General features: G+C 54.2%; 1 protein-coding gene and 1 long non-coding RNA gene across 2 annotated transcripts in view; one reads left to right on the top strand and one right to left on the bottom strand.

Annotated features, from left to right (window-relative positions):
* LOC121022559 (multiple epidermal growth factor-like domains protein 6) overlaps positions 1-20,168 on the top strand; it is a 68,301-nt gene that overhangs the window by 7,078 nt on the left and 41,055 nt on the right. Inside the window, exons 6-26 of the mRNA XM_040463755.1 lie at positions 1,081-1,284; positions 1,899-2,048; positions 2,258-2,437; positions 3,148-3,264; positions 3,795-3,944; positions 4,139-4,354; positions 5,388-5,492; positions 6,052-6,193; positions 6,509-6,723; positions 6,978-7,196; positions 8,613-8,719; positions 9,878-10,031; positions 10,198-10,297; positions 10,744-10,910; positions 11,125-11,298; positions 14,799-15,023; positions 15,973-16,122; positions 16,705-16,808; positions 17,619-17,830; positions 18,571-18,791; positions 19,823-19,969. Of these exons, the coding sequence (XP_040319689.1) occupies positions 1,081-1,284; positions 1,899-2,048; positions 2,258-2,437; positions 3,148-3,264; positions 3,795-3,944; positions 4,139-4,354; positions 5,388-5,492; positions 6,052-6,193; positions 6,509-6,723; positions 6,978-7,196; positions 8,613-8,719; positions 9,878-10,031; positions 10,198-10,297; positions 10,744-10,910; positions 11,125-11,298; positions 14,799-15,023; positions 15,973-16,122; positions 16,705-16,808; positions 17,619-17,830; positions 18,571-18,791; positions 19,823-19,969 (3,459 nt within the window). The remainder of the gene's footprint in view (positions 1-1,080; positions 1,285-1,898; positions 2,049-2,257; positions 2,438-3,147; positions 3,265-3,794; positions 3,945-4,138; positions 4,355-5,387; positions 5,493-6,051; positions 6,194-6,508; positions 6,724-6,977; positions 7,197-8,612; positions 8,720-9,877; positions 10,032-10,197; positions 10,298-10,743; positions 10,911-11,124; positions 11,299-14,798; positions 15,024-15,972; positions 16,123-16,704; positions 16,809-17,618; positions 17,831-18,570; positions 18,792-19,822; positions 19,970-20,168) is intronic.
* Positions 13,917-15,240, bottom strand: LOC121022561 (uncharacterized). Its single transcript, XR_005786998.1, has 2 exons — positions 15,160-15,240; positions 13,917-14,124 (listed from the first exon to the last, which is right to left on the bottom strand). It is a non-coding gene; the product is annotated as an uncharacterized LOC121022561 (long non-coding RNA).

The raw sequence follows: 20,168 nt of genomic DNA, 5'->3' as shown, positions 1-20,168 counted from the left end.
GAGTGTGGACCTCGTCTCCCATGAGGGCCAGAGACAGCACCCGTGGGGAGGTGGAGCACAAGGTAAGCTCACAGGGAAGACCCTCTGCACCCATGTTCTCAGAGGATGCCCTTTATTCCTTGGGAACTTCTGAAGGGAGAGGGGGATGGTACACACAGCACTGAGCTACAACTTTGGTGAGGGCCATTGAACCTAGGCCAGGGCCTTAAAGTCCCTCTTCTCAAGAACTTCCATTTGTCCAAAAAACATTTGAGGCAAAAACCCAGTTCCAGGATGGAAAGTGAAGTTCTGGGGAGTCGGGTGGGCAGCAAGAGAGCACGGGTCACGAGCCCCCTGTGTGGGGACTTGGGGGGGGGGCGGATATAGGAGGCACAGGGTTCTGCTCACAACCACACACGAAAGCAATGCTTTCTAAATCCATTTTTTTTTTTAAATAAACACTCACGTTGTGTGTCCTCAGAAGAACACAAGGGGAAATATTAAAAAAAACAGGCTTTGAGTCTGGGCGAAGCACGGAGAGACGCTGGTCACAAAAATCAGTTACCATTCCAGGATGCCATCCCCACTAAAAATGGGTCATTATTCCTGCCCACCTACGAAAGGGGGATTTTCTTTTTCTTCTTTCTTTCTTTCTTTCTTTCTTTCTTTCTTTCTTTCTTTCTTTCTTTCTATTTCTTTTCTTTCTTTCTTTCTTTCTTTCTTTCTTTCTTTCTTTCTTTCTTCTTTCTTTTCTTTCCTTCTTTCCTTCTTTCTTCCCCTGACCCTGGGATCATGACCTGATCCAAAGTCAAGAGTCAGACACTCAACCAACTGAGCTACCCAGGCAACCCGAAAGGGGGATTTTCTGAGGCTCAAATACACATGCATAAATATATAACATATATATAAAGCATATATTCTTTGATCTGGAAGATGCTATATAAATGTTAATTATCAGCATTATTTATTTCTAAAACCCTTGAGCCTCTGCCCCAAACCCAAGTCCACATTTGGTCTTGGTGGCACAAGTCACCCCAGGCTCCGTTATGCTCAACAGTGACTGGGCTTGCACTCCTCACTTAGCTTCCTTCCTTTCTTCAGGCCACGCAGAGCACGGGGGGCCCTGTCCCCAAGGCCACTTCTGCCCCAGTGGGACCAGCCTTCCCCATCCTTGCCCTGCTGGCTCCTACAGCAACCTGACTGGCCAAGCATCCTGCTTCCCCTGCCCTGCTGGCTATTACTGCCCTGAGAACATCACCACTTACAGCGGGCACCCCTGCCCCACTGGCTTCTACTGCCCCAGAGGTGAGTGCCTGGGCCACAACTCCCAGAGGCAAGGCTGAGCAGCAGGGGCTAGTATAGGTGGCAAGGGTAGGGGTGGGGCTTGGTGCTTGCTGCTCTGTAAACTGCAGCAGCAACCAAGGATCACACAGATGTTCACTGCTGAGACTGTCCCACCACCTGTCCCAAAGGCCCAGGGAAGGACTGGACCTTTCACAGAGGCTGAGCCCAAAGCAAGAGGCCTTGAGCAGCAAATTTCATACAAGCGTTTTGCTTTACCTTTAAAATTCATGAGAGTTTTACTTTCTACTCTATAACATAATCCCATTGGCTAAAAACTAAAGATTTAAGATTACTTTACCAGTATGTTACAAATTTGGGGCCACATGCTTTTCAGCAAAGTTCACCACCAGGAAAATGATTCCTGCAAACTCTATGGCTTTGTGGACCCTGGGCCCGGGACCACACAGCCTGGAAAGCCAAACATAAGCTATTGGTGAGGCAGTGGCTCCTGTGGCTCAGGCCAGGAATTTGCCAGGACAGGTCCTACGAGATGGCACCAGGAGCAGTGAGTGGCATGGTCTCTCTCCTTAGCCTTGAGCCCAGCTGGACTCCCTCCTCTGAACTTTGCTTTTCAGGCACCAAATATGCCACCCAGTTCCCCTGCCCTCGGGGCTACTACAACCCAGACCCAATGACCCAGAGCCTGGACAGCTGCCTGCCTTGTCCCCCAGGCCACTACTGTGGGCAGGAGAATCTGACCCGGGCCTCTGGACCATGTGATGCAGGTGCGCTTCCCAAAGCACCCTAAGAAACTCCCACCTATCCCCGTGCTTCCTACTGCTGTCCCTGGACCTGGGGTGACCTGAACTATCTCCTGGAACAGCTACTGGGAGGAGTAGGCCTGCAGCCTGGGTGAGCTCAGCTTTTGACCCCTGGGGTCCCCAACAGTCCTCTTGCCCCACTGCCTGCCTTTCTGTGCTGATCTCCACCCCAGGCTGGTTCTGCGTCTCAGCAGCCTGGACCGCCCGCCCCTTTGACCTGGACAACTACACCAGCACCAATTGCCTGTGTCCAGCCACGGCCACAGGGGGGAAGTGTCCAGTTGGATCCTTCTGCCCTGAGGGCAGCTCAGAACCCATGCCCTGCCCACCAGGCTCTTTCTGCGCCACCTCTGGTAAGGACCCAGGAGCCCTCTCTGGCCACTGTGCTATGACCCAGGCTTGGAGACGATTGAGAGAAATGGTAGGAACCCACCTTGCTCTTACCAGCTGTGTGGCTGCAGGCATGAACCAATATTTCCCTCTATAAACTGAGAACTGATGTCTGTACCTGCCTGGTCAGGTGGTGTGCTTGGCAAGCCTACAGGAAGGTCTGTGCTAACATAAACTTGCTGCCATCATGGTTGAGTGAACACAGGAGGGTCATTGCAGAATACCAAGGGAGGGCAAGTCTCTCTGCAGAGGAAGGAGCTCGGTGGCCCCTCACTTATGCCCTCTCACGAATCCCCGTGACTGAGTGATGTCCTGAGCACCTGCTGTGGCCAAACACTCCCAGTCACTGAGGACCCAGATATGAACTAGACTCTTCCTGCCCCAGCCTCTGGCCACCCTCAGATGGTAGAGCATAGTGAGGCCAAGACCCCAGCCTCGGCTCAGATCTCAGCTCTGTCTGCTACTACTGACAAAGCCTCAGGCCCTCTGTGAGATGAAAGTGGTACCCCTGTCACAGGGTTGGGTAGAGGAGAGAAAGAGACAAAGCGCTGGGCATAGGCTCAGCCACTCATGCAACTCCCAGTCCTCCGGGGCCAGACACTGCACAAGGACCCCTGTCTGTCTTCATAAGGAAGCTACTCAGCCCCAGCCTGGCACCCCCTCTCGCCCCCAGGCCTGTCCACACCCAGTGGGCCCTGCCAGGCTGGCTACTTCTGTGCCAAAGGAGCAGTGTCCCCAGCTCCAGAGGATGGGCTGACAGGGGCCCCCTGTCCCCCAGGAACCTTCTGCCGTGAGTGTCTCCATGGGCCCCACTCTCAGCCCTACTCGGCCTCCTGCCCAGAAGGCTGCTGACAGATCTTACTTCTCAGTTTGTGTCTGGACCCTGGGGCAATTGGGAAGAAGCCAGAGGGAAAGGGGATGCCGTAGATGGTCCATCCCAAGGCCAAGGAATGTTGCAGTGGGGAGTAGTTAAAGTCACTTGGGATGTTTGCTGTGATTTGAGTTGTTTGATGTGGACAGCTGAGAACCGACAGCAGTGGCTTGTCGCATCAGGAGTCTCATTAGCTGTCAGTGTATGAGCCCACATGATGATCCTCCAGCAGCAGGTGAAGGGCTTGAGTCTCTCCATGTGATGTGGAGGGGCCAGGGAGCTGGGCTTCAGGGAGGTTGGCAGAGATGGGTCCTACAGGCAAGGTCACCATGGGTCCTGCCCCATCTCTGAGGCTGGGCCCACACCTGTTGCCCGTAAGGAGCCTACCCCCTGGACCTGAGGCCTCCCCTCAGCCAGGCCATGGCTTTGCTGCCTCCCTGTGTCCTCAGCTGCAGCATCACACAGGCCAACACCATGTCCTGCTGGCACCTTCTCCGGCCTCGCAGAGCAGACCATGCCCTCTGCATGCCAGACCTGCCCACGAAGCTTCTACTGCAAGGAGGCTGGTCTACAGGCCCCCAGTGGGCCTTGCCCAGCAGGTGAGAGGCAGCAAAGATCTTCAGGTGCAGGGAAGGGGGACAAGGTCTGGGGGGGGGAGAGCGCCCCAAGGGCAGCTGTCTGGGTCCTGGGCTCCACAGCACAGCTCTCAAGGCCCTTGTGGCAAGAGACCCTGTTATGTCTAAATGTCTCAGGGAGAGGAGAGTCCTCCTAAGTGTCCCTCCCTCCTGGCCAGGTTATTACTGCGACTCTAGTGCTGGGCCCATCAAGGACTTCAGCCTATATCCTTGTCCTCAAGGCTATTACTGCCCCCTGGGCACAGCCATGGCCACACACCACAGGTGCCCAGTAGGTACATACGGCCCTCGGAGAGGGCTAAGGAGCATCGCTGAATGCCAGCTGTGCCCTGCTGGGAAATTCTGTGCACTGGCAGGGCTCGCGGCACCAACAGGTATGTCCTGGAGGGCAGAAAAGGACTTCGGCACAGGGTGGGCTTGATTGGTGGGTCCCAGAGCAGGCTGAGGAGGAGATGCTTCAGGGGAAAACTATATGGACCTGGATCACTGGTAAAGATGGGGGACAGAGCAGCAGGGTGTTGGGCAAATATTCCACCGCCTTCCCAAGACCCCTTACATCAGAAACACTGTGTCCCCACATCCCACCCCAGAAAGTCAGGAGGTATGGGGTCAGACCTCAGTGTCTAGTTTTAAAAAGCTTCCCAGGTGATAGGGCACCTGGGTGGCTCAGTGATTGTGTCCGACTTTGGCTTAGGTCATGTCTCACGGTTCCTGAGTTCAAGCTCCATTTCAGGCTCTGTGCTGACAGGTCAGAGCCTGGAGCCTGTTTTGGATTCTCTGTCTCCCTCTCTCTCTGCCCCTCCCCCACTTGCTCTCTCTCTCTCTCTCTCTCTCTCTCTCAAAAATAAATAAATGTTTAAAAAAATTAAAAATAAAAATAAAAACATTAAAACTTTCCAGTGATCTACCACCAAGAATTGGGAGTCCCTTCATCACAGTATACCTGCCTCAAAGTAGAACCACCCCCAGCTGTCTGCTGTCAGCACAGGGTTCAGGGGTTCTTCTAGAGGGCCTTTAACATCTCAGCCCCTGCCCCCCACACCCCATTAGCTTGGGTGGCTTCCCTATGAAATGGCTGGAAATGTTTTGATCAATAAGGAAAATCTAGTCCTGGCAGTTGGCAGTCTCTAAAGAGGGCAAATCTCAAACTGGCCCAGACCCCACAACCACTTTGACCTGGGAACTTGCACTGACTGAACCTGGAAGAGATTCAGGACCCTGCTCATCCGAGGAACAAGGTGGCTTGGGCTGGCTTTGTGTCAGGACACGTATAGTCTATGGCCAACTATGGCCATATGGGCCATATGGGGGAGGGTCTGGGGACAGCATGAGCAGCCCTGTGCCTTGTGGTGTGTTCTCCAGCAAGGGGTACTGTGGGAACAGCTGACAAGATGTCCTTTCTTCTAGGAGACTGTGCTGCAGGGCACTGGTGCAAGGGAGGAGCCACTAGCAAGGACCCCACGGATGGGGCACGGGGACTCCTCTGCCCTGCTGGGCACTACTGCCTTGAGGGTACCTCACCACCTCTAAGTCTACTTCAATGGTGGCAGGGTGGGAGGAGGTCAAGGCCCTTCCAGCCTCCTGCTGTTGAAGGCAGGTCTCTACAGGTTTTGAGCCTTTCTCCCAGCACATGAGCCATGGCCCTCAGTGGAGGGCAGTGCTAAGCTGTGCAGGGCTGAGTACAGGTCCCTTCTCCCCAACATGCCCTCCTGATTCTGCTCAACAGTCCTCACCTTTCCCCTCCCTGGGAACCCTCCTCTAACCTGGCCCTCAGGAAACCTCACTTGAGCAACTGACCTTCCTCCTTTGCCCTGAGGATGCTTTCAGGGGCCTGGTTATTCCTCCCCCATTCTTGCAGAATGGCAAGAATCTTCCTTCCATTCAATAAAGTTGACTCAAGGACTCCAAAGCTGAACTGGTCCCTGCCCTCCCCCTAGAAGCTGAGAAGGGGAAGCATTTCCATCCTGGTCTGCTCAGAGGGAGAAATCCAAGGGATAGAAGCCTAACTCAGTCCAATGTTTCCCTCTGGGCCACTGGGGGCCTCTTCCCTCTGTCACTCTGACTTTTGCAGGAGCTCCTGTCCCCACTCAATGCCCACCTGGTACCTGGTCTGAGGAAGGGAACAAAACCCCAGAAGGATGTCAAGATTGCTCTGGAGGGAGACTCTGCTCTAGCGGCCACCTGACAATCTGGCCAGCACCTTGCCACCTAGGGTAGGCAAACACACCCACATAGATTTGAGGGAACAGTGTCCACAAAGTAAGGAGGCAGTTCCATTCCAGGATTGATTCAGCCAGAGAGCAAGGGGGAGGAAATCCCTACAGTCAGGAAGGAGCCACCCCCACTGGCCTGTGAAGCCTGTGGGCCACTTGCAGACATGCAGAGGTTAAGTCATGCCAGAATTCAAGAAGCAACAGCCTAGGAAGGGTCCCAGGCCCATGCTAAATGTCCATGCACTGCCTGTGGCTGCATGCTCCTCAGCAATTGTCCTTGGCTGAGGCCCTTTTGCTTGGCTCACATTTTTCCAGTGTTTCCTGCACTGGAGGAACTGCCCCTGCCACCCCCATGGAGGGCCTCTCTGGGAGATCCTGCCCCCCTGGGCACGTCTGTCCTCTGGGAATGGTTGACCCCACTTCGTGTCCTCCTGGCTCCTACACCCCTGGCACCCACACAACAAAATGTTACATCTGTCCCAGTGGCCACTACTGTGTTCCAGGGCTGAGGCCTCAGCTGTGTCCAAGAGGTGAGTGTCCTGCCAATAGCCCAGCTGACAACCTTTCTCCACTTCCCTCAAAGGCCTGGCCTATACATTTCTAATAACAAGGTGGTAACTCCGGGATTTACAGAGCATTTCTATTTCCTGGGCAGGAGCCCTGCAGCAGAGATGCCGGGCCTCCATGCTGGACACCAGCCCAGAGCCCAGAGCCTGCCCTCTGTCAGCTTCCTCCCCATCCCCTGCCTCCTCAGTCCCTAATCTTGGCCCATCTCCCTTCCCAGGTTTCTACTGCCCTGAAGGGACGGGGCTTGACTGGCAGCCCTGCCCTCCAGGCACCTATGGCCCTGTGCGGGGACTGAGCAGCCTGCCAGAATGTCAAGCCTGTGATAGGGGCAGGTTCTGCCCAAGTGCCAATGCTACGGAGGCTGGTGGACAGTGCTGGGAAGGCTTCTTCTGCTCCAGAGGGTCCACCCGGCCCAACCCAGAGGCCGACACTGAAGGTACCAGGCCCTCTCTGTTGGACACGGATCCCCTACCCCATTTTCTAACCCCCCCAAATGGGAGGTAGGGAACATATGCAGAGCCCTTCATCCATTCCATCAACCCAAAGAGACTGACGAGCCTGTTCTCTCCAAGAGACCTTGGGTGCCTATCATAGGCTACCTGGGCTCTCACTCGTGGTGGAGGGTGGGGGGCAGGGCAGGCAGGACATGGGTGCCCAGCATAAACAGTGAGTTGGTGTTTGTCTCCACTACCTACTGTCCCTCCTGAGCAGGACAGCCCAAGAACTCCTGTATCCCACACAGTCCAGGCTGAGGGCAAACACCAGGGCAGACCTGAGGAAGCTTACCTTATGGGTCATGGAGAAGTACTCTTCAGCTGAGCCCATGCATTTGAGTCAGCTGGTACATAATGATACTGAGGTTGGGGGAGAGCCAGGTCATCAAATCTGAATATTGGGGGTGGGGCCCATCCCAGGCATGGTCAATATGTTAATCCTCCCAAGTGGTTCTCATTGTATAGCTGAGGGATTGTTCCAATGGTTTTGATCTTTTGGGGCTCAAGTCCTCTTTGGAATCCAGGGACCATAGGGCAAAATCCCATGATTCAGTGCAATCCCTATCTCTGGCAGAAGGGAAAGTGAGGCTCAGAAAAACGGTCTGCTTTGCCTAAGGGCACACAGTCAGTAGCCAACTTGAGTGCTTAGGCCCACTGACCCCGGTCTAGCTTTCTATCACTCTGCAGCTGCCCTTGGGCCTAAAAGTCACACATTCTTATGGAGGCCTAGACTCTGGTGAGGACATTGATGCACAGCTCATCCCACCAGCTCCTGATCCTCCAGCTACAACACCCCTGTCTACTCAGCAACAGCCCAGAACTAGCTGGTTTCCATCTTCAGTCAGCAGGCAGCCCTGGTGGCAGGCCTCTTGGAGCAGGGCCCATGTGGGTTGAGGGAGAGGAGAGAAGACACAGATAAGCACCTCCAGAAACTAGGAAAAAATGTTAAAATACCAATCAGCATGAGAAGGTCTGCAAAGGCCTCTACAGTAAGAGCTGGAATGGGTGATGGAAACCCTGCCTCAGTCTCAAATGCTGTCTGTCCACCCCTAGACCCCAGGGCTTGAACCTTCCAGAGAGGCCCTGCCTCCCTCAGATGCCCTGCTTCCTTCAAGAGCCCCTTCCAGATGCCACCATCCCATGTGAGGACAAGTTTCCCCCGATCTCTTCCCTTCTGTAACAGCAGCATCGGGCTATAGTGGAATAACCAGGTGCAGAGGGTGTGACCAGTGGGGGTGCGGCACCCACAGCCCAATTCCAGGGCCCAGAGCCTATACCAGCAATGCAGAAGGAGTTGTTTGGAGTACCTGCTCCTCACCACTTCCCAGGGGTCAGGCTGACTTGTTTCTTGGTTCCAGAGGAGGCTGGCCCATGTCCTCAGGGACACTACTGCCCCAGGGGTTCAGCCATACCCCAGCCCTGCCCACCTGGCACCTTCAGCACACGGATCAAGCTCAGCTCAGAGGTAGGGAAACTCCAGCCTGGGAGGAGGCTCGGTATGGGAAGAGCACTGTTTGGATCTAGCCAAACCTTGAGGTCAAGGGGGACTGGAGAACAGGGCACCTAGCCGTCTCTTCCATCCTTCAGGTCTGTACGCAAAAGTCGTTTAGCCAGGGAGATCTTCCCTGGCCCTCCTTACCACATATCTTACTCTACCATAGCATTTTACTTACTGGCCTTGTTTATTTTCTATATTCCCCACCAAAATATAAGCACCACAAAGCTAGGGAGTTTTGTCTTTTGCTCACTACTCTATAGTTGGAATAGTGCCTGGCCCATAGCTGGCTCCCAGCACGTACTTGTTGGCTGCATGAATGACTGTACAAGCTGACTTAGGAACCTCAGAGGCAGCAGCAACCCCCTTGTGGCAGGTGCATGTTGGGGGTTGCAGGGAGCACAAGGAGGGAGGTCGGAGAGGGAGTGAGAGGCCAGCTATACAGCACCTGGTGCTCACCTTGAGGACTGCTACCTGAGGGAGATAGAGGCCAAAGTAGGGTTTGAGCAGAGGAGTGACATGAGACATTACTTTATAATACATATTAATATATAACTTATAAAACACCACCATGGGATGCACAAAATTCTATTTTAATTGCTAGGTTCCAAAAGTAATTTTAATATCTGGCTCTCTTCACAAGCCACTCCAAATTGTGGTTTGTAGTTCACCATTCACAGACCCTCCTGTTGTTAGAGAAATATTCCTGGCTTGTCAAAAGGTCCAGGAATGCCAGCTCTCTAGAGTGCTTGGTCCTCCTCACTCAAATGAGCAGAGAGGTCTTCCCTGAAGGTAGATCAGAAGAACAGGCTTCTCCTGTTGTTATTGGTCAAACTACAAAAGAACATGGAAGTAAAGAGGGAAAAAAGAAAGCAAGCAGAACAACATGCTGATAGAGTAGTTTTGGAGTGTTAAGCCTTGACTATCATAGGGAGTTTGTGCCCCACCTGGAGAGTGTGCAAGCAGAATGGAGCAAGGTCCTATCAGGGGTGCTGTAGATGAAGGAAGGTGAACCAAGACAAGATGTGCTCTGACCTGAGGCCCCTTTAAGGCCTTCTGGTGTGGTCTCTGCCCCCCTGCCTTGGCCAGAGCTGGGAGTTGGCATCTTAGTGGGGACATCTCCCACAGGCTGCCTGCTCCCCGTGCCCGCCTGGCCACTACTGCGGCTCTGCAGGCCTCACCAGCCCTTCTGGGCCCTGCAGCACAGGCTTCTTCTGCCGCCATGGAGCCATCGTACCCAATGGCTCCCTGGAAGACGGGACTGGTGGCCCCTGCCCTGCAGGTACCCCCTGGGGACTGGTCTGAAGAGGAACCTAGGGAGATGGGAAGGGAGCAAGCTCCAAGGCTGCCACTCAGACAGGGGCCAACAGTCCCCTGGGCTCTGCAGGAACTGGGCTTAGGATGGGGTTTCCTGTGGCCCTGACCTGTTGGATCTGTTTCCCTTTCAGGGCACTTTTGCCCCCCAGGCACTGTTACCCCGAGGCCATGCCCAGCAGGCACCTACAACAGCCTGGCCTCGCAGGGCCACTGTGAGTCTTGTCCTGAGGGGTGAGTGCTAAGAGGCCGTCCTAGGGGCTCACGTGTCCAGTTGGGCAGAGTTTGCATTCCTGCTACAGAAGGCGGCTGGACCAGATGCTAGCTAAGATCTCTTTCAACCTGAGTTTTCTGTGACTTCAAGAAGTCACTGAAGAACTTCCACACCTTCTAGTCACCTTTCTTTATAACTCTTGATCTCTTTATTGGGTATCACTGAGTCATTCCTAATTTCAAACCTAGGTCTTTTTTGCTGCAATTTAAGCCATTTAAGTCCCACCCGACTCCCCGCCCAGCCCCCTGTGCCTTAGCTGTAATAGAGCTATGATATCGCCAGGTGGGCAATAACTCCTGAGGCCAGTGATGGAAGGCCAGCCCAGGCAGCCTTCTCTGCCCCACGTCACGAAGCTGGGGCTTCCCAGCCCTGTGAGCCCCCTCATCCCCACTTGTCTTTTCTGTAGTTTCTTCTGCCCGGCAAACACCTCCTCGGTGGTGGGAAACAAGTGTCCAGCTGGCCATTACTGCCCTGCTTCCACATCCTTTGCTTCTCAATTCCCCTGCCCCAGGGGCACCTACAAGCCACAGAGAGGGGGTGCCCAGCAGTCAGACTGCACACCCTGTGAACCAGGTAAGGGGATAGGTACATATCCCCAATCCTACCATGTTAGGCCACATCCTCCCTGACCGGTGAGGGCAGGACTCAGGCCTGTCTCAGATGGGGATGCTTTGGCCATAGCCCATGGTGCACACTAGGTCAGCCCACATTCGCTGGCTGGGGTGGAGGTACCCCAATCCCTCTGCTCCCCATGCCTGAGCGTCCTGTCTTTCCCTCTCTCCTACAGGTTCCTACTGCCTCCTACCTGGGCTAGTGGCCGTGTCTGGGCCTTGTAGTGCAGGGTTCCACTGTACTCAGGCAGCGGCTGTCCCAAATCCCACTGATGGGATCACAGGAGACCTCTGTCCACCAGGCCACTTTTGTCCCAAGGGTAGCCCCAAGCCCACTCCATGCCCCCCAGGTGAGTTACCGATGGGGTGGGGTTGGCAACCAGCAGTGCACAGGTCTGCTCTGGACCCTTGAGAGGGGGAAGGAATGAGGGTCCAGCCTTGGGGAGACATCTTGGGAAGGGCACAGAAGAAACCCCTAAACTATACTCAAAGAGCAATGTCCATCCTGAATGCACATAGCATGGGACCTGGGGGTAGAATGATGAATGAGGTGGTTAAGAGCTTGGACCTTGGCTCGCTGGGGGAGGCTTGAACATGGAAGGGTGTATGGCAGAGGCACAACAAGAAGTGAGTGATGCCTTGCAGCACAGATGGGGGGATGAGATGAACCTCAGCTGTCAGGGCTCAGACCTCCAGGAGATGAGGCAGCCCAGGAGGCTGGGGAGCCCGTCAGCCACTGGTCTGTGAGGCCTAGCAGGCAGAGCAGGATCACCACTCGGTTTGAGAGGCGCCACCTTGAGTCTCCATGTGGGAGAGAGGCCCCCTGGTGGTAGCCATGGAGTATATACCTGCAGGCTCTCTCCTGCCCATCCCTGGGGCCATGTCACGGGAGGACTGCCAGCCGTGCCCAGCTGGCTGGTTCTGCTCCAGAGCCGGCCTGAGCTTCCCAGAGGCCCCATGCGAAGGAGGCTGGTTCTGCCCCAGGGCCTCTGTCTCTGGGCATAGTCCAGGTAAGGGTGCAGCCTCCTCACCATTTGGGTAAGGGGGGAGGATGTTATGGGACCCTCAGTGGGCTGGCTTAGAAGGAGACATGCCTGTGGTCTCAGGCTCCTGTGGCCCAAACGCAGTGAGACAGGCCCTTGTGACCTGGAACCTGCCATGGAAGGAGCTGATGACACCAGGTGTTAGCAAGGCTCCTCATGCACCCAGAGCACAGAAAGGGAGAAGGGAGACACTTGGGATGAGTGATAAGAAAAGGAAGAAACAAGACTTTTTAAAAAATCAATCAAAGATGGATAATCCTGTGCTTTGGGGGAGGGAATAAAAATACTCTAGAGCTATATAAGACACTCTAGTGAGAGCAAAGGAAGGGCCTTCACCCCTCATGTACTACCTGGGGTCCAGCAGAGAAGAGGGAGAAGGTCAGACCCCTAGGACAAGGATGCATTAGAGCTCTCCTTAGCAGAGCCTGCACAGTTCTGTCTTGTAGGGCCTCTGTTCTCTGGAGGACACTGCATTTGACACAGCATTTCCCAAACTCACATGTCCAAAGAGCCCATGTTTTAAGAAACATCTGACAGGACAAGGACCCCTGGAAACAACTTCAGTGAGAGATGCTCTGACCTGGAAGCCTGGGGCTGCCTCAGGTACCTTGTGAGGTTCCCAGTTCTAACTCCCACCCTGTGGAGAGCACTGTCTTTCCACCCCTCTCAGTCCCGTCACTGTAGACCTGGTTCCTTCCCACCAAGGGACCACCAGGAGGTTCCTACAGGCCTTCCACACAGGGCTGGTTTTCAGCTGGACCCTCCCCTTTAGGCATATACCAAGGTATAAGAAGCCAGGCCTGGGAGTGTCGTACATCATAAGTACCATGAATCACATGCCCCATCCACTCAGCCACACTCACATGGAGGGAGTAAGAATCATTCTGGGCTCTGGCTGGAAGGAGATGTGGAGTCTCCCAAGAGGGAATGATTGTCTCCCATGGCTTTTCTAGGCACTCTCTGCCCCACTGGGCACTCATGCCCCCCAGGCAGCCTGGAGCCCCAGCTCTGCCCCCCAGGGCAGTATCAGGATGAACCTGGACAGAGTCTCTGCAAGACATGCCCTGCTGGAAAGTGAGGAGCTGTTGCCGGGGACTAGGGTTCCTCCTTTATCTGGGTGACACCTGACCTTTCCTGCCCTCTCTGAGAGTAGAGGGGCTCATACATGTTTCAGGGACCAGTGACCATGGGCACTGCATGCACCCTTACCTTGCAGAACCCAATGTAAATAAAGCCCTAACGCCAATGCAGGGGCTTTGGAGGGCTGCAGACTTTGTGTACAAGACTCATAGGACAGGAGGCCATTGTCCTCCTTGATGTTCATTTCCTCTGACCTCAGATGGTCCTGGGGGGGTTCACTTCTGCCCAAATCCATCATGCTCCAGGAGCTTTCTTCCTCTAGAGGATCCTCAATGCCTAGAAAACCTAGGGATGTAGAAAGCCCTGACTCCTTCATTCTTGACCACCTACTGGCTGTTTCCGCAGGTTCTGTTCCTTTGGGATTCAGAGGCCAGGCGCCAGGCCTATTTGGCCAATGGACTGTCCTGCTGGCTACTATTGCCCTCTGGGTACCTGGACCCCCACCCAGCACCCATGTCCAAGGGGAACCTTCCGAGAGTGGCCTGGTGCACGCAGTGCTACGGATTGTAGACCTTGTCCTGCGGGACAATTCTGTTCAGATTCAGGTGAGAAGAGCCATCTCTCTGGGATTCTGAGGGGTCCTTTTGTGATCCATTTGTCCCAGAGGCACTTAACCTGTCTGAAGGTGACATCCTAGGTCCCGTCCCATCACATATGACCTGTGGCCCTATATAGGGGATGCTACCTGAGGCCTGAACATGGGTATGGGATAGGAAGGCAAAGGCGACCTGGTTCTGACCCCTAAGAATTCACAGTGGGGAAGGGGATGGAAAGAGACAAGAACATGAATATTACAGCCCAAGCATGCTGATTTCTGGCAGACAAGATGTTCTGGATGTCCTGGGCAGGAGAGGGACATCGATCCCACAGGGGTGGAGGCTTCACGGAGTGCTTGCTATGGGCTTTGAAGGTAATGGCCCTGTTCAGGAGTCAGGGGTTTCCGTCCAGAGCAGCAGGGGGCAGGACTTCAGGGAGACCCTGCCAGGACTGAGCCTGAGGATGAGAGAGTAGACATAGCAGTAACCATGTTGCAAAGAGGAGGAAGACAGTATGGTGTGCATTTGTCAGTTTTAGCTGACTACTCCATTTATGTATAGATCATCTAGAACTAGATACAGTAGGGCAGTAAACAGAATAGTGCACGGTACTAAGAAGCAGAAGAAGGGAGGTGTGGATTCCCACAGATGGTCCCCTGGGGATCCCCATAGGAGCATGGGTGTGTCACACCAGAGTAAGACTAGGGGTGTGAGGCATTGGCCCATCACCTGCAGCCAGGGTGGCAAAGCCCTGCACATCTACAACTACCACAGCAGGGCCTGTATTTCTAGGTTCCTAAGTGAGCACTCATTCATTTTGGCTCTATATGATCCTATGGCATGTGACCAGACAGGCCTTTTAAGCTCATTTATCGTCACAATAGAGATGCCATTTTACAGATGACAAACCTGAGTTGAAAGTGGCCTCCTGCACAGGGAGTGAGCAGCAGAGCTGGGAGGGGATGCAGAGTCTGGCTGCAAAGCCTGGTACCTTGAGCTTCAGGACACACCACACTTCCCAGCTTAGGCACAGTTCCAGGTGCTCTTCCAGGTCCCTTTTTTCCCTTTCCTTCTCATTTAAAGCCAGGCTCACTGTCATAGACTCAGCCTATCTCCACCCCCTCTCCATAGGATCCGGGAAACCCTTCCCAGATGGGCCATGCTCAGCAGGTTATTACTGTCCTCCTGGCCAGACCTCAGCCACCCCTACATCTTTCCGGTGTCCCCGTGGCTTCTACTGTCCAGAGGGATCTCCCCAGCCAAGGGCCTGTGAGAATGGAACATTCCAGCCCCAGGAGGCCAAGGGGTCTTGTGAGCCCTGCCCTGCAGGATTCTACTGTGAAGCATCAGGCACAGGTGAGCTGATGAACACAAGGTCCCCATATGGTGCTGGGTCCCAGGGGAAGGTTCCAGTAGTTTGAGCCCCTGTAAGAGTGATGCCTGATGAGCAGGAGGTCCCCTCCCTTGTTCAAGAGAGAGGGGAGGGACTAACCTGAGGTGGCACAGTAAATCGGCTCCGTACAAGAGACCCCTGGTATCCTCCCTTATGCATTCATTTAGGTTTGGCTTTAGAATGTATCTCAGGAGTTCTTATGCCAGAATCTTGGTTGTCATAGTCATAGTGTTATGATCCACATGCAGCCTATGACAACTGGCAGCAAAGCGGAGGGAAGGGAACCCTGAAACAGTCCAGGTACGAGGTAAAGGCAAGTTAGGGACTTAAGCTGGGAGGAGGGATTGCATGGTGACTCACCAGGATGTCCAGTGCCCAGCTCAGGATGGTAGGCACTACATGCAGGACAGAAAAATCTGAGGTCTAGGACCCTAGGATCTAGTTGGCTGTGGCCTGACTCGGTGTCCACACTCAAGATCATGATATGGTCTTGTTCCTATTTAGAGATACACAGGTGGCTACTGACCCAGCAGAGCCCAGGAGCAAAGAAGTGGAGTCTTCAGACCACTGCATGGGTGGTGGACCTAGTGTGCCCAGCATGGGCAAGTGCCACCTTATAGAGAAACGGAGTTTTATGCTCAAGAGTCAGCCTCAAGGCTAGAGATCTCACAAGGCTACAGAGGTTTCTTGGGCAATACACCTTCTGCCACGATGACAGACGGACAGCCTTTGAGGGTCCCTCTCCCACCCAATATGCCCCGGAATTAGACAAAGAATAAAGCACCTTGACTGAGGGGCTGGGCCAGGGCAGCCTTGGAGCTGGGGGGAGGGGGGTCCCAAGTCTCTGACCAGGATGCTCAGAAGGTAGGGCTCTTACTGCAAGCTCAGGCTGACCTTGCCATTGCACCCTAGGTCTCACAGCCGGTGGCCCCAGCCTGTGCCTCCAGGGCTACTTCTGTCCCCCTGGCTCCCACTCAGCCACTGCCCACCCATGCCCTCGGGGGACATTCGGGCCCAAGCGAGGGGCCAGTGCAGAACTGGACTGTGAGCTGTGCCCAGCAGGTTTGTGGACTCTGGACAATGAGCCATTAGAAAGCCTAGACTAAAGGGCTGAGGAGAGAATAAGGAAAAGTAGAAGGAGGACAGGCAAACAAATCCATTAGGGAATGTGCCTTGGTCCCCTGTGCCCATATTGCCATGGCAGCCCCTCATATGCCTAACAGCTGGGTCAAGGTAAGCAAAGTCAAGTCCAAGCATGGGTCAGAGCCCCATTGATCTCCTGTAGGCCCACAGTCCCCACCATCCTTTGGATTCTCCAGGCCTCTTCATAGCCTGTGCTCCAGCCTACCCCACATGTACCTCTAGGGCTCAGGGTGAGACCAACCCCCATGTTTTCTTCAGAGACCAGGTATGGCTGGAAGAAAGCACTGCCCTGGGCAAGGCAGCTCCATGTGTCTCTAGCTCATTCTGCCCCTCACTCGTGACTCTGCCTGGCCATCATGCCAACACCCTGTGCTAGTCTGAGAGCCTGGGGAGGGGAGGAGCATGTGGGGCATAGCCTAAGAGAGGCAGGGCTGGTGCCAGAGCCAGAGGGAGGTGGGAGGGGTCCTTCTGTCACCTGCCCCTTGGGTCTGCTTCTTATAGGGATGTTCTGCTCATCAGAAGGGCTGTCCCAGCCATCAGGGCTCTGCCACGCAGCCCACTACTGCACAGGAGGTGCGGTGTCTCCCACCCCCCTCAAACACAAGGTATGTAACACTAGGCACGTGCCCCCAGACATGTGTCTTGAGTCCACCCTGAACAGTGATTTGTTTTATTTTAAAGCATTTGCCTTCTTGTGTGACATCTTGGGTTTGATGGCATGTGACAATAATAGCAGTAACATAAATAGAGCCTTTAGTTGGTACTGGGCAATGTTCATGTGTCACATACACATTGACTCAGCAGTCCTCGCAATGGCCCTGTGGGAGGCCCCAGGGTTACCCCACTTTAGACATGAAGAAACGGAGAAGCATGTGGAGTAATGGATGTTCTCAAAGCCACATGGTGAGAAGGTGACCATCAGTATATTAGATCATTATACTGTAGAGTAGGGTAGTGGAGAATCAGTTGTGTGGATGGACTCATGGACTCATGTTGGACAGACAGATGGACAGATGTGTATTGGTGTGTTAGCTGATTGTCTCTGATTCTCATTTTGTTACTGACCTGTGTTGTGACCTTGGACATACCTGCCCCTTGCCCTAACTTCCATTTTAGAACATAGACTGCCCCAATCCTACATTGATGCCACAGAGAAGAGACAAGGTCAGGGAATGAGGAAGAGAGGGGGAGGAGGTCAATACTATATTTAGGAAGTAAGAGACACTTCCCAGACCTCCTAGTTCATCCTCCATAGGCCTTTGACTGACACAGTTGGAAGCACATAGTAATGGGATGATTTTGCATGTAATGCTCTTATTTGAGGTCTCCCCACCCCCAGGTGCCAGCAGAGGTGTTTGCAACCTGAGACCACAGCTCTAATATAAAGGCCTTTCTTCCTTCTCTCTGACTGACAGGTGGAGGCCCCAGGACTTTCTGGGAATGATATCTGCCCTCCCGGCTTCTTCTGCCCCAGGGGAACAGGCTCCCCAATGCCATGCCTGCCTGGGTCTTACTCCTCTGCCCCAGGCCTGGCCAGCGAGGACCAGTGCCAGCCGTGTCCTCCAGGGCACTACTGCAGCAACCCTGGGCTCTCCCACGTCCCAGAGGCAGAACTCTGCGATGCAGGGTGAGGGGGCCCTGACCCTGAACTCCTCAGGTGCAAAGAAGGAGGAGGGTCCCTAGGTCAGGCCTGATAGGGCCCCAAGTTACAGATCCCATGGTCTCTCCCCAGTCCCTGTAAGAAGCCTGAGCCAGGGTAACTGTCGCCTAGGATGTAGGCCTCTGATGTGTTGTCCCTTTGATATAGGACTGAACTGATCCCACCCTCCCAGCACTGACCTTCCAAGATCCAAGGAATGCCAGTGTGCCAGGACAGCCCTATGTCCCACTAAGTCTCAGGGCAGCCTCCACACCCTCCACTACCAGGCTTTGGTCTTTTCCTCATTGGCCAATGGCCAACCTGTGTCTGAGATTCCTGACAGGTACATTTTCTCCTCACTGTTGAAAGGGCTGGAGACTGGCCACCAGTAAGAAGGAAGTCCTGTTCCATCGGTTCACAGGACAGAAAAATCTTGGAGAGGGAAGACATGCTTATCCTGGAAAATGTCTGACACTTCCCAGAACTGTGCCTGAGCCCCTACTGTATAGTTTCCTATCACAGGGGCAGAGACATGTTTTAGAGTTGAGGACCAGAGGACCTCCTTCCATCCCAGGGATGACACTTGGCTGTGGCCATACTGAGCTTGTCCTCAGCACAACTCTGATAGCCTGGGGCTCCAAAGGCTACCCCTTTCTCTCACCTTTTGCTTGGCCAGGACCCCATCATCATGCTAGAAGTGGTTCAGCCACAATTCTTCATTTCCTCAGGTATATCTGCCTGGGAGGCAGTGCTGTGCCCTCACCTTCTGATGGAACCCATGGATACAGATGTCCTCCTGGCTTCCACTGTCCCTCAGGGGCTCACAGTGAGCAGCCCTGTGAACCTGGCACCTTCAGCCCATTGCCTGGGGCTGACACCTGCCTGCCTTGCCCAGGAGGCACCTACTGCCAAAATGTTGCTACCGTGGAGCCCACCACCTGCCCCAAAGGTAACGAATGCCCTCAGATCAGCCTCTTCCATCACTCTCAGGGGTAGAGGGACATTAGACATGACTGCAATGGACAGCGCACCTCAGGGTTCACTGTAGTTGGCGCCCCCGGCTCCCAAAGCTCGACTCTGTCCTGGCACTGAATGCTCGATGGCAAAACCTCAGCCCTCCCTGGCAGTCAGAGACTTTATAAGTCTCTGACTTATAAAATGGGGCTAATTATGCTGCATAAGGAGGACACAGGGTGAAGGTTGCTGAGGACTGCCAGGGCCTCCCTCACACAGTCTGTGACCAGCCTCATATATTCATACCTCCCTATCACCGCAGGTTTCCAGGGTGCCCAGAAGGTAAGTGTGCATATTCTATGGAAGGAGGAACACAGATCTGAGAGGCTGGAAATTCTGGTCAGTCCCATCCTGATCCTAAGGTGCTGCTGTCCTTGGACAGCCACCACCTGTCTGCAGAGTGAAACCAGAGGATTTTGAGAACCCCACCCTGAAAGAGTTGAGTAAATGCCCCCAGAGAAGACTACAGCATGTCTCTTGTGAGACTCTTAACCAGGTTGCCTGTTGGAATGCTTCTAGGGCAGCTATTTCTTGAGTGGGAATACTGAGGGGTTGTTTGAGGTACACATGACCCCACTTTCTCTAACACAAGAAACTCTCTCTCCCAGGCCTATCAAGCCAGACCAGACCTATTACTCATTCTTACTATGTAATGACTCCAGAAACCTCAGTGCTGACGTCCCCACGCACACATGCACATGCATGCCCACACACATGCACACAGGCACACCTCTGCTGCCTGCACAGACCCCTTAAAGCTCCCACCCTCCTAGCCTGGATTCTAACCCTCCCCGCCTTCTCCCACCACCTAGGCCAGCGTCCTCTTCCCTGTCCTTCAGCTGTGCTCTCTGCATCCCTCTCAGGGCTTCCCTCACTTCTCTGCCATAAATGATGAGGTTGTAAGGCCCAGGGAGTAGCTATGGGGTTGGGACACTTGGTGTCCACTTACTCATATCTTCCCCACAGGTCACTATTGCCCAGGAGGGACACCCTCTGCTCTTCCCTGCCCGGAGGGAACCCTGAACCTACGGGAAGGTGCTCTCTCCCCCAGGGCCTGTCAGTCCTGTCCTGCAGGAAGATACTGCCCTGGTGAGGGCAACGGGCAGACTGAGGGTAAGTACCAGCGACCCAGAAGAGCTATGTCCCAGCCCCACTGCAGAACTGCCCGCAGTGCACTTCTTGGCAGGGCCACAGCATACGTCTGGGTCTGGCTGCCTACCTCGCTGTGACCTCCTGCCACTTCCTCCCTTGGGCCCTGCTCCTCCCTCTCTCCCCCAAAAGTCCTCAGCCTTGTGGCCAAGAGCAGGTTCTT

This window comes from Herpailurus yagouaroundi, unplaced genomic scaffold (genome assembly GCF_014898765.1).
Source record: "Herpailurus yagouaroundi ecotype Mexico unplaced genomic scaffold, PumYag 426, whole genome shotgun sequence".
Classification (NCBI taxonomy): Eukaryota; Metazoa; Chordata; class Mammalia; order Carnivora; family Felidae; genus Herpailurus; species Herpailurus yagouaroundi.
This window is presented reverse-complemented; position numbering and strand designations above follow the sequence as displayed.